Below are 17818 nucleotides of genomic sequence, written 5' to 3'. Positions count from 1 at the left end.
TCTTCACTTTTGTGTGGGAACCTTGATTACGTGACGTGTGAGGTATCGGGCTATAGGAAAAGTGTGTTCAACATAGGTGCCGAAATTGCTGTCCGAAGGCCAAGAGGCTACACAAACGACATGGCTCTGACTCATCTCCAGCGTTATAATGTGGAGGGAATGTGTTCTTGAAGCGCATTACCACAGAGATGAGACAGTGGTCTACTTCAGGACCGCAGGCAGTCGCACTCCTCAAGCATATGGAAACTTCGCCGTCACCTTCTTTCAAGAAGTTGAAGAGCTATTCATTCCAGCACAAAATCATGGTCACAGTCTTTGGAGACTATAGAGCTGTACTACTCATTAACTTTTGGAACGTGACGAAACTGTGAATACTAATAGAGTTGCCATACCTTCAATACATTACACAATGACATTCCAAGGAAGCAGCAAGGACTACTGTCGGACAGTATCAGTCTCGCACGACAGTGCTCGTCTACACGTGGAAAATATCACCAAAGACGGATAATGGCTGGAAGATATTTGGGCTCCCCTTCCCTGTAGTCTCGATTTAGCCCCAGAAACTTGTATTTGTTTGACTCCTGAAGCATCACCTTGGAGAAACACACCTGTAAGCAGAACAGAAGGTGCGAGATGTAACAACATAGCTCAGTAATTCCACAATGGAATCTTTACATTGTCAGAGCGATGGAACACTTGTCTTGACCGGCGAGATAATTATGTGGGTCATTACTTACCTTAAGGACAGTACTTACCAAACAAAACAATTATTATTATGATTTATGCACTGGAATTTTTAGAGTTAACATAACATTATATTACCATGTTCATCCTGTACTCTTCACTTTTTTTTTTAAAAAAAAAAATACATTTTCAATCTAATCCGTGGATGCTTTTCGTGTAGTACAAATTGTATTGAGAAAGTTAAACGAATTGGACAAAGAAAACACCCAAAAAGGGTCGTAGTAAAAAAGTTTAAAATAAGTGCAACTCTCTATCAGGTTTACCCTCCTCGATTAAAATGAGCCTCTAAGAGGTAAGTTTACCTTTCTAAATTAATAACGATAATAATAATAATAATAAAACAACTAAAAATTACATTAAAATGAAAGTATTTGAAATTTACTTTATGAAAACCAGAAAATTTAAATTAGATATAGTTGCGTTGTACTCCTTTCCCCTTATTTAGCATCAGATACAAAGTATAAACTCTGGAATGATTAAAAGTAAAAGCTGAAATCAGTATACATCATCATTTCCGAACATTGTTAGCCGTTTGTTCAGAGAATAAAAATTAGAAATATATCAATAATTTCAAATGTTACATTTTTCTACATTGTTTTAAAGATTCTACATTTTATCTGCTGTGTTGAATTGTTTTTATTTTCCTCTGCATTATTTTGTACTACAGGAAAAAAAAAATCCACGCATTAGATAGGAATATGAGAGAATTAGCGAAGAATGGAGGACAAAAGGTTAAGTTCGTTTTATAAAATAAAATGAAATCTTTCAGTTTAATGTCCCACGTTTGTGCTTTTAGGCTAAGGGAGACTATGATTAAAGCAAGTAAATAGTTGTGGAAGAATCTGTGGAGTAAGAAAGTGGGAGGAAATGGGAGTATCCCGAGAAAATCCACAAACACGATGTTGTCACCACAAACTCACTTGACAGGGGATCGAACCAGGACCTCACGCACCAGAGGTAAGGGTTCTATTACTGAGCTACAGTGTTCCCCCCTTCCAGTTTATGTTATACAGAATGTCCTAAAATAATTAGGTGTTTTGAAAAGTCAATAACTTTTATTCTACTGAAAGGGTTGCCTCAGAGAGTTTTTTTTTTTTTAATTTTTTTAATTCTTTCCCTTACTTCTTACAAACATAGCATTCTTCAAATCATTGCCATTTTCAGCCTCGTACATTTTTGCTCTTGTTCTGCTGTGTATTGGAAGAATGTGATCTATCTTTTCGAGGAAGGTCAATTACAGACCTTTGTTGTTGAAAATGAGTAATCAGATTGTGTTGTCGTATCCGAGGGTGCATTTCTTACAGTAAAACGTCTGCGATAGCCTCTTTAAGTCGCAGTAATTGGTTGATCGGTTTTCAATATAAGGTTCCAGAATTGCGACTCTTCGTTCAGTAGTGAATCTTTCCGTATCTTTAACGTCTTTAAATCTTCAAATCTGAAACGAAAACGAAAGCTTTTATGTTTGTAGATTTCAAGTCTAAAACAAAAATAAAAGATATTAATTATTTTAAAAGTTATGAAGTTTTAAAGTCATCTAGTTACTTTTGGGAAACCTTTTATTTATGAGCGCCTTTGTTACAGAGGACGATGTATGAACGATTACAATTTCAGTGGGATAACACATGCATGGGCCAAGCAGGTGTTGGTTGGCCTTTGTTGGGTGCACGGAGTAGAATCAAGATAGCTAACAGAAGTAGGTAAGCATGGACAAGTACGAAACGTCAAGCATCACTATCCCCGTTGGCATCAAAGATGACAAAATAAGTAGAGGGCTGCGTTCTTAGATATATGTACAGCCTACTTTAAGGCGGCCTTTGGTACAGTGAAGTTGGTGCGTGTATAGGGTGTTCTTTGACGACAGGGATGAACGTGTGGAGTCAATGAACAGAAAAGAACCGCGGCGACAATCGGATAGTGGATGATGCAATCCGATCACATTACAGGATGATAGACAACTTATCCGTATAGCCATGATGGACAGTACAGCGTCGACCACTGCGTTGGCTCGACGCTAGATTACACGAGTATGGGGTTATTATCTGTTTGAAAACGTAAGAGCCTTGTCTCACATCAGAAGAGCTTCCCAACCCTTGTTAGGACGGTGGTTGGTTGATGTTGCCAGATGTCCATGTCATTAGGCAGAAGAAGAAACAAGTGAGAAAAATAAAGACATGTTTAAAGACATCATTACATTTTGTGATAAATGAAATAAAAGAAATCAGGAGAAAAGGGGACGTTTGGCAACTTTTCTCCTCTTTCTAATAGAGGGTCGCCTATTGTTTTCTTAGATTTGTGGCATGGCATGTTGACAAGGGACAGGGCCGTGTGACTGTTTGTGCCTTTCCAAGAATTCTGGTTCTCTCGCTCTGAAATCGTCTATGCCTGCGTCTGCAGTTGAGCAACGTTTACTGAACGTCTTATTGGCGGCACGCATGTTTATGAGTCATTTTCCATTGATCCTGAACCAGAAACACCTCAGACTACAATGGGCTTGTGAACACCGTCGCTGCCGTGCCAAGTGGCACACAGTTATGTTTCGGACGCTTCCCGCTTCAACTTATTTTACAACAATGGCTGCATACACGATAGACGCTATTGTGGTGAGTGCAAGCGTGCATTTGCGAGCATCATAAACCGAACGATAGATGCAGAGCGGCATGCGATATAACACATGATCTCGGCTGCTACACGCTGAAGGCAATGGCATAAGAAAGTTTAGAGGCTGACATCATCCCCTTTCTTCAAAAAACTTCGGATGCTATACTTCAGCAGCACAGTGACTGGCCATATATAATATATTGGAATGTGAAAACTTTTTTCAAGGAAATTTGGGTGCAACTTCTTCCGTAGTCTGTACGGTCGCGTGAGATGTTAATCGAGCATGTATGAGATATGATCAGTCGACACATTGTTCGTCACAGTGAACTTTATTAGATATTGTTGAAATCTTTTAGCATGGAAGATGATTCCTCAGAACACATCTAACACTTGTTTGATTCAATGCTACGACGTACAGAAAAACAGATTGTAGGCTTCACGTTGTACCAATTTATCAAAATTAGATGGGTTAGACATCACTGAGATTGTAACCATTCCTGCATAGTCATGTACGGAGTCCGTGGTTATAAATTTCATTTTACTCATTTTTTTTTTTTTCCTTTTTGGTTTAGCAAGTTTCATAAGTAGGAGTGTTTATATACTGGAATACTTGGTATCAGAAAACGTTTAGAGCTGCCTAATAATTTTGGGAGAATGCTGGTTTACCAAACGTATTGTCGCCTTAGCCGTAGTGTCGAATTTATTATTATTCTCTAAATCTTTTTATTTCTAGTTCATGATAATACTAGTTATAATAATCTCTTCCTCTTCATCATTATGATGTTTCTTATTTTATCTTGTGCTGTTCATTGTTTTAGCACGTAATTTTCTTCTATTCGACGCGGGAGACACGGGTTCGATTCTCGGTGGGGGTTCAGATTCTACATTAGGCTGTAGGTTCACGTTTTAGACCCTCGCTGCTTAAAGACGCGCTGAGCTCTAATACAACAACTATTTCATTCTGTCATTTGTTACTTTTATAGAAGTTGTTGTATATTTTTATTATTTTAAGATATGATATTTATCTTTCTTTTAATCTATGTTCTTAGTTTTGAAGTTTGTATCCTTAAATAAGCACTGACATGGCCACTAGCTTTATGGTGACGGAAACAAAATAGCCTCATCGCTTACTTCTCATTAAGTCCTCACTGAATCAATCAAATCAGTACGGAAGTTCTCAGTACGACAGTATTTAAAGTTCAAATCAATCTTTAGAAGATATTCATAAAGAGTCGAATTGTCTTGTAAATAATATCTATTTAAATTTGTTACAGCAGATATATTTATTATCAACGGATGATTTCTACATAGTATTTTTTTTTCCAAGAAGCAGGATGTAAAGCGAACTCATCGGTAAATCCCCATTTCCTCTGTTACATCACTTCTCCGTTCTGCAAAAGATAATAAATGGGAATTCTTCAGAGAAAGATAATAAATTTATATCAGGAGGAAATGCTTACGAAAGTGTAGCACAGTTTTAAATGCTTAGTATAAAATAATGAAGAAATTTGAGCAGGAAGTTACATGAACTCTACATATACATGTAAACTCTTTTTCTTAATTTAGAATTTTCTTTTTATAAATTGTAAAACTATGAAAAAGTTATATTTATCTCCTGAAAGAATTTAGAATTTCAAGTCTTTTTAAATCATAACATGAATGTGGAGTGTAAATTACATCTCCTTCACCCACTCTCTTGCTCGGTCGTAGCTGAGTGGCTAATGTACTTATGGTTCTGGTGGGGGCACTTATCTCGGATACAAACTTAGTGGTTTAAACAGTAAGTTCCGAGAAGACAAAACGATATTTGGATTATAGCTATATCAATGTGTGTTCCTTTTACATATATATGTTTGAGTAAACTTACTATACATATTTATCTATTTTAACATACAAAGCAATAAGGTACACACAAATATTCTCCGATAATGAAAACAAATCAAAAGCCAAACATCATATAATTTGCGATAATTCATTCAATCTTCGTTGGTTATAATATTTTCAACTTTAGAATTGTTTCAGATAAATTAGTGACGAGAGAGAAAGGAAAATCGTGAACTATGGCAAAGAATGTTCGAAATTTTGACCTTGAGGGTTCTAGAATGGTTAAATAATTGTTAAAAAAACACCTTTTTACAGTTTTATTTATTTATTTATGTTTGACAATGTTGTTGTCAGTCTCAGACCCTGAAAAAATATATCTTGTACCTAAGAGTATTACATTTTGAACATAAAATCAGCGATGTGTCCCTTCCAAAAATTTTTCTACGATTTTTTAAAAATGTTCAGCAAATAAATGCATCGATTTTTTTTTTTAAAAAAAAACAAAAATCCCATTTACACCTACATAGTATTTACAATGTGTGAAACTTTCAAATTATTTGACCACCTCCACCAGAATTTTAAAAATATTAAATTTTGAGCACGTATGATAGATAATTCGGTAAGGCGTGGAGTAGGGGGTTAGAAACCTTTTTTGGCGTGGTTTTAGATCAAAACTAACATTTTAAGTCAATAACTACCCATTTTGGATGAAGGGCCGATTTCATTATCTTACTAGGGAAGACACTTTGGAGGTTTTTGACCTTTTTTTATAGCCGGTGTTACCACGTTATATATGGTTCAGTATAGGGGTTTATTCTCTTTCACAAGACTGATGCACCCATCTTGACTTTCGGGAAGGGTATATCGGCCCGCCCCTTATTGTCAATCGGAAATTGTAAAATAAATAAAATAAAAAGTAAATACTCTATAGGGCTCGAATATATAACTGTAAATGTGGGTAGTTCTGCGTATCCTTCTGATGAAAAATTGCTATATGCGTACCACATGGTCGGTTATTAACCTAATTTATCCTTTTTGGTGAGCTTCTATCACGGTATATGGTAGAGTGTGAGAGTCTATTCTTTTATAGGACATTGGTATATTGAAGCTCTCTTTTCTAAATTTGGGAGGGGTATGTTGGCCCACTCCTTATATTTGAGAATTGTTAAAAAATAAAATATTATCTAGGACTCGAATATATAGCTTTGGGTGGTCCTGCTTATTTCCTTCTATGGGTAAAAAATTACTAAAACTATCTGTAAATAACACCATATATTTTAGCGGGAAATTTTAATTATGACGAAGCGGGATTTTGATAGTAGTGCCCCAGGATCCACTAAAGTGAGGCTTTAGTGCAAGATCCGATTAGATGAATGAGTACATTGGTTTCTTCTCTTGAATAGGACACGGGTATCATGATACACATCTTGAAAATTTTGGGAGGAGTTCACCCTTAAATTTTGGAAATTGTCAAAACTAATAAATGATCTCTAGGACTACGGTATATATCTGTGTAAATTTGGATGGCCCATGCTGTTTCTTTCTATGGGTAAATAATTAACAAAAACATCAAATTTGGAAGATTTGTAATCTAATTTGTCTTTTTAAGATGTGGAATTATCGTAACATATGATCATATGAAAGAGTACAGTGTCTCGTTGTATTGCATTGAACATGAATACCGTGAAATCCTCTCCTTAAATTTCGAGGGGTACATTCAGACCACCCTTAAATTTAGTAATTGTCAAAAATAAAAATTGATAATTGTTCTCTAGGACAGGAATATACTTTTATAAATTTAGATGGCTCAACTGTATTCATGTACTGAGGTAAAGTTTGTAAAACAGCGACTTCTGCCCCGTAGTGTAGTATTATATTTCATTCTAAGGCGGAGAGAATTTTTGGCTATACCCTGTTTTTTAGAGCTTTATACAGGGTGTTCCGGAAGAAATAGGAACAGTCTGGGAAATGGTAGTATGGGTGATTCTAAACAAAACGTTCATATGAATATGGGTGCTGCTCTCAACGGTTTAAGAGCTATGAGTTGTGAACTATTTTTGACATTACGTTGCTTATTGTTCACCTTGTATTATTCTACATAAGCGAGACATGGCACAGCTTTTCCAACGGTGTGCAACATGTGGCAGGGTGCCTTTGGAAGCGAAGTTATTCAGGGACATTTGGGAAAGTTAAGATTATTTTAAGATAGTTCAAGGGAATTGGATAACAACACTGATTTCTAAATTTCCCTTAATAATTTACCTTCCAAAGACACCACGCTATGTTTATATGAAATTTTTTGCTTAAAATCAGCCATACTACTGCCATTTCCTCTAGGGACACGCCGTATATATAAAATATACACAAAATTCCTCCCCTTCCCCTCATTGAATCAATTGTTTTCTCTGAGCTTCTTGGTATATCCTAAGGTTCCTTATAAATCTACACTACACTTGTAATTTCTATGCGAGTGACATGTTCCATCTATCTTAGTCCATTCGATCCACCCATGTTAGTCGATTTTTATAGACTTGTTCCTCATGTCCTCAATATTTAGTTCCACATTTTTCTTTTTCAAAGCTCCCTTTTGGCTGTACAGCTAGCATATGCACCTTCGGCGTGGACGACCTAGGTTCGATTCCCGATGTAAGCTTATGTGGTTAAGTTGTGGGTCCACGCCTGATATAGCCCCGTTGCTGAAAGGGACGCTAAATTCCAAATCAAGTAACTTCTCTTTTTTCTGATATCCACATATATCCTATAATTTAACGGCTGGAAGGTTTTCAAATTCACGTTATTCACGTAGTCGAGTGATTAACGCGCTTCTCAGATTCGATTCTCGTTGCGGACTTTTCTTGGATATAAATCCGAGTAGTGATAGGTCTCGTCTCCTACAGCCTTGGTGCTGAATATAGACGGTAAATTCCAATTAATTCGATGGTATTTTAGCAGTGAATAAGAGTGTGAAGAAGCGTTTACGCAAAACGCAGTCATGTTTATGAAATGGTTATTGTAGTGCTTGTATGATAAGTCAAAAATTGAAAGAAATTTAAATTGATTGCTCTTAATATTATTTTATTTATTTATTTTTTGATACCTTTTAGGAGCCATGTTTATGAAGTGGATGACGTCGAAGGCCTCTATGATGAAATGATGAATCTTATAGTTCGACTGGGCTCCCATGGAGTAATTCATGGAGATTTCAATGAATTTAACATTCTTCTTGACCAAGAAGGGAAACCAGTTCTCATTGACTTCCCACAGATGGTTTCAACGTCACACCCTAATGCTGAAATGTAAGTACAGTATGTTAGTTTTGTATTCAGTTCAATTTATTCATTACAGAAAACAAATTCACTCACAGGATATACGTGGTGGGCATATTTAGTTACACTTAATTTTTAATAATAATAATAATGTTTATTTCTGTGCCATGAACAGCCTAACGGCAAAAATACAACACTTTATCAGAGAAGATAAACACATATTATATACTACATACAAGACAATAAAACATAATGATAAAATAAAGTAAAATAACATCGGATTAATAATTCCTTGTCAAATTAACACCTTTTTTTAAGTATCAAAATAGTCGTCATAAATAGTAAAAATAATATTTGTCAAGCTCTAAAATTCATGCTTTTATACTGATAAATTAAACTAAATTAACAGAATTGGTCAATCTTCTTAAAATTACAGATTTCGGATTCAAAGGAACTAATGTTGATATATTTCTTGTATTATACATTGGTACCTTATACCTATATTATGCAAGCAATATTTACTATTATAGCTATTGTCTAGTAGTTTATTAATAAAATCTCTTTCAATAACTTTTCTCCTGTCGCTCAGTGCTTGCAATCCCCAAAATTGACACCAGTATTCATAACTACATGAGTAGTAATCTCTATTCATTTTATAGCAGAGTAATCTAATAAAACATTTTTGTACTGATTCAATTTTGTTTATCAATGTTATACCTATACTATTCCAAATAACTACACCAAACTCTAATTTCGATCTTGCTAGCATCTTGTATAAATATACATATGAACTAGCATTTCTAAACTCAGGCCATTGTTTGAAAATAAACCCTATTATTCTTCTAGTCCCTTGGATTGTATCATTTATATGATAGGTAAATTTCATGTTTCTGTCAAACACTATACCCAAATCTTTAATCTGTTCGGCTTTATGCAATGTTACTCCATTAATTACATATTTGCTCACGTAGTATTGGATTTTGTTAGTATATGATATGTATTTAGTTTTCTCACAATTTATTTTCAATAAGTTACTTTTACACCATGTACTAACAGTATCTAGATCTTCCTGTAGTAAGTAGTTATCATACTCACTATTTACTATTCTAAATAATTTTAAATCATCGGCATACAACAAAATATTTGAGTATTTAATTTTCTCTGGCAAATCATTAATAAATATTGAAAAAAGAAGGGGTCCCAGAGGAGAACCCTGAGGTATGCCATTCTTTATATAACCGTAACTAGAGGTTATTTGACCAATTTTTACTTTAAACGTTCTGTTTGCAATAATAATAATAATAATAATAATAATAATAATAGTCCTTGTAGAACCTCACAGTATATAACTTTACTTTTACAGTAAAGGATAATTAACAAAGATGTATTGGTAGAATAAATACATCTTCCATTGATTATTGTTTACTCTAGCAACAAATTTCTTAAAGGATTCGTGCTGAAGAAGGAAATGACTCTGCTAAAACATTCACAGTGAGATTTACCCTCTACTTTCTTTCGGTAGCTACAGCTTAATATTTAATATGATTCCTATCAAATCACTAAGTAATAAAAGGGTTATTTCATTACCATTGAAATATATTTGTGCCACAGATAAAATGACAATAATGAAATCATCTCAGTAGAAGTGATAACTTTCAATGAAAATGACAACTTCTTTATCGCTGCTTAGTTTGACTTCTCTGTGAATTGTAATAGTTGAGAGGTGGTCAAATTAGTGACTATAAACACTACCTCCAGGATACTGACCATTTTATTTGAAGTACTTTCTAAGTATTATTCTTTACGTAATGTAGGTTCAGATAAAGTTTTTTTCGTTACCACATAGAAGTGTATCCACAGAGCTTCTTAAAAATTAAATAGTAATAATAATGATTACATTTATGTTTCAGGTTCTTTGAGAGAGATGTGAACTGTGTTCGCAATTTCTTTAAGAAGAGGTTTGGGTACGAGAGTGTTTTGTATCCAACTTTCAAGGACATAAAGTACGTAGATTGTTTTACAATAATTCCTTTTATACATATATAGTGCGGGACAAGAATAAACGACCAAAAATGCCATTAAAACTAATGATGTTTTTGGTAGTTTATGCTTGTCCCGTACTTTATATCTCATTCCATTATAATGAGAATATGTAGACGGTAATAGTATTGAGAGACAGCTTTTAGGACGGGTAAACGGGGCTCCGTGCATGAATTTCAATATATTGCATTTCTGTGGGAAAGGTTATCATAATAAAAATGGATACTCACTCTGTCAAAGTTATATACAATTTTGTGAGCACATGTATCTAATTTCTAAAATATGGAAGTATATTATCATAATTTACTCGTGTACGAGCATGGTTAACGTCATAAATCTGATTTCATACTCGTTATCAGTAAAACAAAAGGTGACATCGTTAATAAATATTTGCCGCATCTATTAGAAATTATCTTAAAATCAGTATTTTTATATTATATAAGGTATATTTTATAAAGTGTTAAAGGTTTCATTAACTATAACATAGGCAACTTTTCTATTGCATTGTCACTTTCAGTCACCAATAAAAATATACAAATAAGTCAAAAGTCTTTGGATCCTTTTATTTTGAAACCTGAGAGGAAAATGTGAAATGTGTTAATGGGAATCTTTTAGAGATCAATGGAATGGGAATCTAATGAAAATGGTACTAGAGAAACAATTTCTAAAGTACATGATGCCAATGGCCGCCATTTTGAATTCAGGTTCAAATGTTAGATCGGAAAGGAAGCATGTCATATATGAAGTGACACTGACATCAGTTCAGGAATTCGAAGGGTGTAATCGTTTCTTTCATATCTTGTATGGTGTACACCTTATAAACACTGGGAGTTTGGAAATCACCTACCGACGGCACGCTAAATCTTATATTCTTTGTGTTGGCTATCTCATCGAATGCACAACCATAGTCGCCCTATTCGCTCCGACTGCAGACACAGGAGAATGTTTGGTGAGATACAGTCACACACATGCTGAACACGTATCTGTAGGTGCCTTAAGTCGGTGGGTTTCTCAGCATATACCATCTGCTGCAGATGACCCCACAGGTAGAAATCAAGAGGTGTGAGATCAGGTTATCTTGGCTTGTATTCCACGAAACCACGGTGACCAATCCGTTCTCCTTGAAATCGTGCATTACGGACAATACGCCATACACTAACGCCATAATGAGAAGGGGCCCATCGTGTTGACAATAAGAAAAGTTGTCTGAGTTCAGAAGGAAAGGAAAGGAATTTGGGGTTACGTATGCGACCGTACTGTGCAATTTTCGATATGCATATAAGTGCCGTCTGTTGTATTCCTCTACTGATGATTTGTCAAAGGCCTCTTAGAGCACCTGCTACAATAAAATATTCTGTCAGTGACAATAAGACTTCTTAAACTATCAGTGTTTATAACGTTCAAACTACACAAGATATGAAAGAAACAATTACAATTTGGGATTCTTGAGCTTACGCCGGTGTTACTTGACACACGCGACATGCTCTTCTTCCACGTGCGACGTGAACTTGCATTCAAGATGGAGCTACAATCGCCAAGTATCGTAGAAGTTACGCCCCTCAGCCCTAAGTTGTTATCTCCCATTAACAGATATTACATTTTTCTACCAAGTTTCAAAATAAAACGGTGTTCAAAAACTTTCGACTCATTCTGTATTGCTAATGCGATTCTCTTGAAGAACTGACTTGTAATAAACTCAAAATATACCCACCTTGATCTTACCCAGTTACACATTTGTTCCAAAAATCATAAACGTCGAATTTTCGTTGATGGCTGTCAACATGGTCAAGGTAATGCTAAAAAGTAAACACAAAAATAAGATACGATATCGTAAATGACTTGGATGGCTTTGTTCGTAATAAATTTTAAAAGGGTTAGTAAACAACTATATTGCTGAATGGTTTAAATAAAGGGTTCTGTAAACAATAGTATGTTTTTAACGTGTGAAAAAGGATGAATTATTTATATGAACCTAAGAAGAAAAATGCATTTATACTTAACACTGAAACAGGATATTCATACCGTTTACCTAACATTGTTAGGGTCAATAAATCTATAAGGCTCAGGTGGGCTGGTCGTGGAGCCAGAATAGAAGAAAGTAGGAATGTTTTCAAAACTTTAAGTGGAAACCCAATCGGAAAACAATCATTAGGAAGTCCTAGTCACAGATAGGAGGATGATATTAAGATGAATCTCGCAGAAATAAGAATACAAAGTAGCAGCTGAGTCCAGTTGGCTAAGGACAGAAGTCAGTGGAGGGCTTTTGTGAATACGGCATTGAAGCTCTGGGTTCCATAGACCATAGAGTTAGTTTGAGAGAAACATATATAAGGAGTTCAGTAATGTGAAATAGGAATATGTAGAGAAAAAGTAGTAATCTTTATTGCCAGAAGAAGAAAAACGGTGTAGATTTTGAAATATTGGGACATGTTTATGTACTTTTTCTATCTTCAGGAAACAAAGAGGTAAAAAGAAAGAAAAGAAAAGGAGTTTAGTAGTAGATGGATTATTCCACAAGTGATAGCTATATTGACCTGACTACAATAGTAATCACTAATTTCTTGAAGTTTGAAAATTCGACGTTTAATATATAAGAAATCCTTAACAAGATACAGAAGAGTAACATAACTACATTTTCAGTTTAACAAGAAATGTAGTTTATTAACGCAAGCATCTACCGCGCAAAACATATGGGTGGGATTAAATTCATAAACTGTGTGGGAATTTATGTGCCTGTGCAACTTTTCTTCGCTTCAAAAGTAGGTAACACAGGTGTGAAGAAGATTTCCAAGTCAGTTGTTGGTTAATTTGAAATACAAGACCATATGAAATGCTATAGAGATTTCATTAACCGTGGGGAAAAGAAGTGATATTAAGTGAAAAGGGACTGTAGGAGAATTGATGTTCTGACAAGTCTTAATGTCTACCTGAATACGCTGTTAAGAACCTGCCACACTACTGCTTATCTAAGGCTGGTGACTCAGTGATAGAGCGCTCACTTCTGGCGCGTGGGTCCCTGGTCCGATCCCAGCTCCTGCCAAGTGGTCTTTGCAGGCGGAACACCGGGTTTTCTCGGGGTTCCTCCCACATTCCGCTATTCTCATCCATTTCATCACCACCGTCTCCCTAAGCCGTGGTACATAGTCGTGGGGCGTTAAACTTTTAAAAAAGGTAGATCAGCAGTTACTGTTACATTCGTAGAGAGAGGATTTTCGACACTCCTACTCAATAAAAGACCTCAGGAGTACTATGCCCCAAGACAAGACAGGTCGTTCTTACCCTTCTTTCCATCAAACACGACGCGGAATCTTCTTTAGATTACAGTGCTTTGGTAGACGAATTGAGTCAACGTAAAATAAAATGAATAACAAGCTGTTTTTTTAACTAAGCGATGTAGTTTCTTACACGGCCATTTTCACATCAAATCATCCAGCTGAAATTGTCCACCCGACTATCTCAGATTTAAATTAAATTTAAAACCCTTACGTTGTACTTTCCCAATATTACATCTGATGAATTTTGTACATTATCCGAGAAACTCCTTCCTACTATGCAGATAGAGTACACGCTTTTTGGCGCCGGAGATCCGGGTTTGATTCCCAGCGGGAGCTCATGTTGTTCGGGTTACGCGTTAAGCCGTAGGTTCACATCTCGAATACTTCACTGCTGAAAGAGATGTTAAACTCAAATCAAACATTGTCCGAAAGATTGCTGTGCTAGAAAATTTTGAGATCGATTCAGTGAAAGAACGGAACGATATCTCTCACTTCAATTAAGAGTAGACCATCAAAGTAGTGAACATCCAGCGAAGCAAAGACACTGAGATCCCCATACTGGAAAGTCATGAGGATTTCGAAGATGTGGTGTAAAACGACATGAATGGATTCCCGATATATGCAAATAGTAAATTTTAAAACGTATATACATTCATCTATCAAAATCACTATATCCTTTGTCTTTCAAGACGTAAAATATTGATGTATATATTCTTGCAAGCGCACAATTTTCCATTAAAGGGTTAATAATACAGAATGCATGATGTACAGGACAAGTCAAAACTTCCAAGATATTCTTCTTTCTCTGAAATGGGGGTGTTGTCGGTATAATTCTATATCTAATAAGCCCCGTATGTTAGAATACTTCAATTAGCCAGAGGTAATATGAAAAAACTTACAAATGTGGGTTCTTTTTGCCCTGTAGTTGCTATATACATAATTTCATAAAAATCTTAGGTGAGGTGGACACCATTTTATGATGTGACATGGAATGATACGGTCTTGACTCAAATCAGTCGAAAAAAAAAAAAAAAAACTACTTAGTGTCTCGTGACGCGGACTCGCTAGTACCCCGCAGACAAAGGTCGCCTCTGGTAGTATTAATTTAGTAAATTTTCTAACACGTGCTGTTCCGTCAAATTCTTAGCCTATTATATTCGTAGTACAACTATTCCTCGAGTTACGCGATTGATTCGTTTCGACAAATCGTTGCGCCAAACATGAAAACACATAAAGTAAATTAATTTTAATAGACATAACTTAAGAATATGTGTGGTTTCAAAGGGAAAAATAATTAACATTTCCTCAGACACATGATGTAGAATCTGCTTCCGATGTGTTAGGTTTCATTATCTTGCCCTCTGGAAGGCCCAGAAATAAAAGGCTGGTGACTTCTGGGTGTGAGGATGTCTTAACATGCTGTCCAAGACACACTTATTTCTTTGACAGTAAGTCGCCAGTTTACGGCAGAGTACATTGTAAAATTAGTACTCAGTGACACTTGCTGTTATCCAATCTTTTTTGTTTGGCTGCCAAACAATGTGCAACTCCTTGAGAGAACGAAGTACGTACTGCATCAATACGAATAGCTAGTTCAACGCTCCGTATTACACTAATACTGGTAAGATGAGGTCAGCAGATATAGGCACACAAAGTTACAGTACTACCATATAGAGGATTAAATTACTGCGCTTTTTTTTTTTTGGGGGGGGGGGGGCTAAAATGAGTTATTGCGAGCTTTTAATCGTAACTGTATTGTGCATTAATAAAGCATTAATTGTGTATAATGTTTTTGAGAATGTTTATTGTTCATGATGGGTATGAGAATATTTATGATATTACTAGTGTAACGTGCAAAATCAAAGTATAGTAATAATAAACACTTCTGACCAGAGTATATACACTTGTTTATTAAAAACTAAATTACAGTGTAACGGTTTCGACAACTTAACGTTGTCTTCATCAGACTGTAATTTAGTTTTTAATAAACTAAACAAGTGTATATACTCTGGTCAGAAGTGTTTATTATTTCTTTAGTGAGTTCCCGAGTCGTGATGGATAGAGTTGCAAAGTACAGTATTAATGAAGAAGTATATTGAGACTGTGAATCATACTTGGTACGTAGAAATAATTTACCGATCTGAAACGTGGATCATCATCATCATTCTCATATTATTATTATTATTATACGAGGGATACATGACTACGAGAGATTATTAGAGGTTTTTAATCTAGATCTTTTATCACAAAGAAGAGAAAATAAGCGTTAAGATTTTTAGGGTTATACAGTGAGTACCTTGAAAATAATATCTCATACAAAGTACCAACTCTCGAGAGTAAGGAAAGCAAATTTATTGTGTAAGAACGCTACAAAGAACTCTGTGTAATAACAGAAGACAGGACTCTTCAGAAATTAGGGTGTTAGATTTTAGTACTTTTATAATGTTTATCCTGTTATAACAACAATTCATACATTAATTTCTTTTATAAATAGTTATACTTTATTATTAGACAATCTAATCATTAAGATTGGGATTATTTTAGTGTTTTATTTTGTTATATTTTGCTTTATATGACTCAATTTTAAACTATGAAATATTACAATAGTGTATTCTTATATGGTATTAACATTAAATTTTAAGCCTTTAAATTGCACAAATTAGGTATGCACAAAATATTCAATTACCTTGTACAGCTATACTTTGGTAACGCTGTTCTTAGCACTTTAAATATGTTATTAAATTAAATTAAATTAAATTATTATTATTATTATTATTATTATTATTATTATTATTATTATTATTATTATTATTATTATTATTATTATTATTATTATTATGCATAACATGACAAGTTTTTTCTTTTATTTTCACTCTTTAAATAGTTTTCTTTAAAGTACTGATAATACCTAATTTTGGCAATTTATCAGAAACCTTTTACGAGCTGTGTTTAAAAATATTTAGCACAGACAAATTCCTTGAAAATAGTTTCAGAATTCGCCAAGACTATATTGTAAACCCTGTGATTTATTATTTGTTTACGTCATTAAATTTCAACACGAATAAGAGGCATATATGTAGATATTATAATGAAAATTTCGTTCTATATCAAATTTTAACCTAAAACGATACCACTGCATTAGCAGTTGCAACTAACAGATACTTATATTTTAAAAAGAAAACGTTTCCATACTTCACTTAAGTATCTTCCTAGTTGTAACAATTTATATTCCTTATTGTAAAGAGGGTTGATCAGAAAGTAAGGTTACAAAGCGTGCAGTGAAACGTGTATATATTATTTTATACAACCAATACAGCCAACAGACAGTACATACATTAGATTATTGCTCGCAACAGTCTCCATATCGATTGAGGTACTTGTCACATTGTGGGATGAGTTTGAATATTCCCTCTTGGTAAAAATCCTGTCCTTGCATGTTTAGCCACGTTGTCACGAAGTGTTTCACCTCCTCACCTAAAGCGAAGCGACTACCTCCTTGGTGCTACTTGAAGTGCAGGAACAGGTGAAAGTAGCTTGGAGCGAGGTCCGGGCTGTAGAGAGGGTGGTCTATGATGTCTCAGCTGTGTTCAAAGCTGTTGATGCTGTGCTGGGTCGGTCACTGAGTTCCTCGTCGGTGACGTTTTCTCTATCAGCCGCAAACTTTCGACACCATTCTGCAAAAATGCTGACGAGACATTACAATCTTTCAGTAAACCTCTATCAGCTGCTGGTGAATTTCAGCTGCGGTTACTTGCTACGTCCATAGAAATCGAAGAACTGAGCGGACTTCGCGAGACCAGTTTTCCAAACGAGTCGCCATTTGTGTTTACATACAACTAGCGCCGTAGGTGGCGGATAGCTGAAACTGCACAGTTACCAATTCCATGTATTAAAATTACCGCACACTCCTCATTCCTCTATAACAGACGAAACTCCAGAAATATCAGCCTTGTAACCTTAGTTTTTCATCCCCCCTCATATATTTAGAAAGTTAAGTAAAGTACAGTACATAAATTTACAATCAGTTAAAAGTTAAGTAAATGTTTGTTGATGTTGACATTTTTTTTTTTT

General features: G+C 35.0%; 1 protein-coding gene across 1 annotated transcript in view; it reads left to right on the top strand.

The window, feature by feature from the left end:
• Positions 1-17818, top strand: part of RIOK2 (RIO kinase 2) — a 46487-nt gene that overhangs the window by 28023 nt on the left and 646 nt on the right. Inside the window, exons 5-6 of the mRNA XM_081733573.1 lie at positions 8271-8462; positions 10343-10435. Coding sequence (XP_081589699.1) covers positions 8271-8462; positions 10343-10435 — 285 coding nt within the window. The remainder of the gene's footprint in view (positions 1-8270; positions 8463-10342; positions 10436-17818) is intronic.

This window comes from Thermobia domestica, chromosome 12 (genome assembly GCF_964235325.1).
Source record: "Thermobia domestica chromosome 12, izTheDome1.hap1.1, whole genome shotgun sequence".
NCBI classification, from domain to species: Eukaryota; Metazoa; Arthropoda; class Insecta; order Zygentoma; family Lepismatidae; genus Thermobia; species Thermobia domestica.
This window is presented reverse-complemented; position numbering and strand designations above follow the sequence as displayed.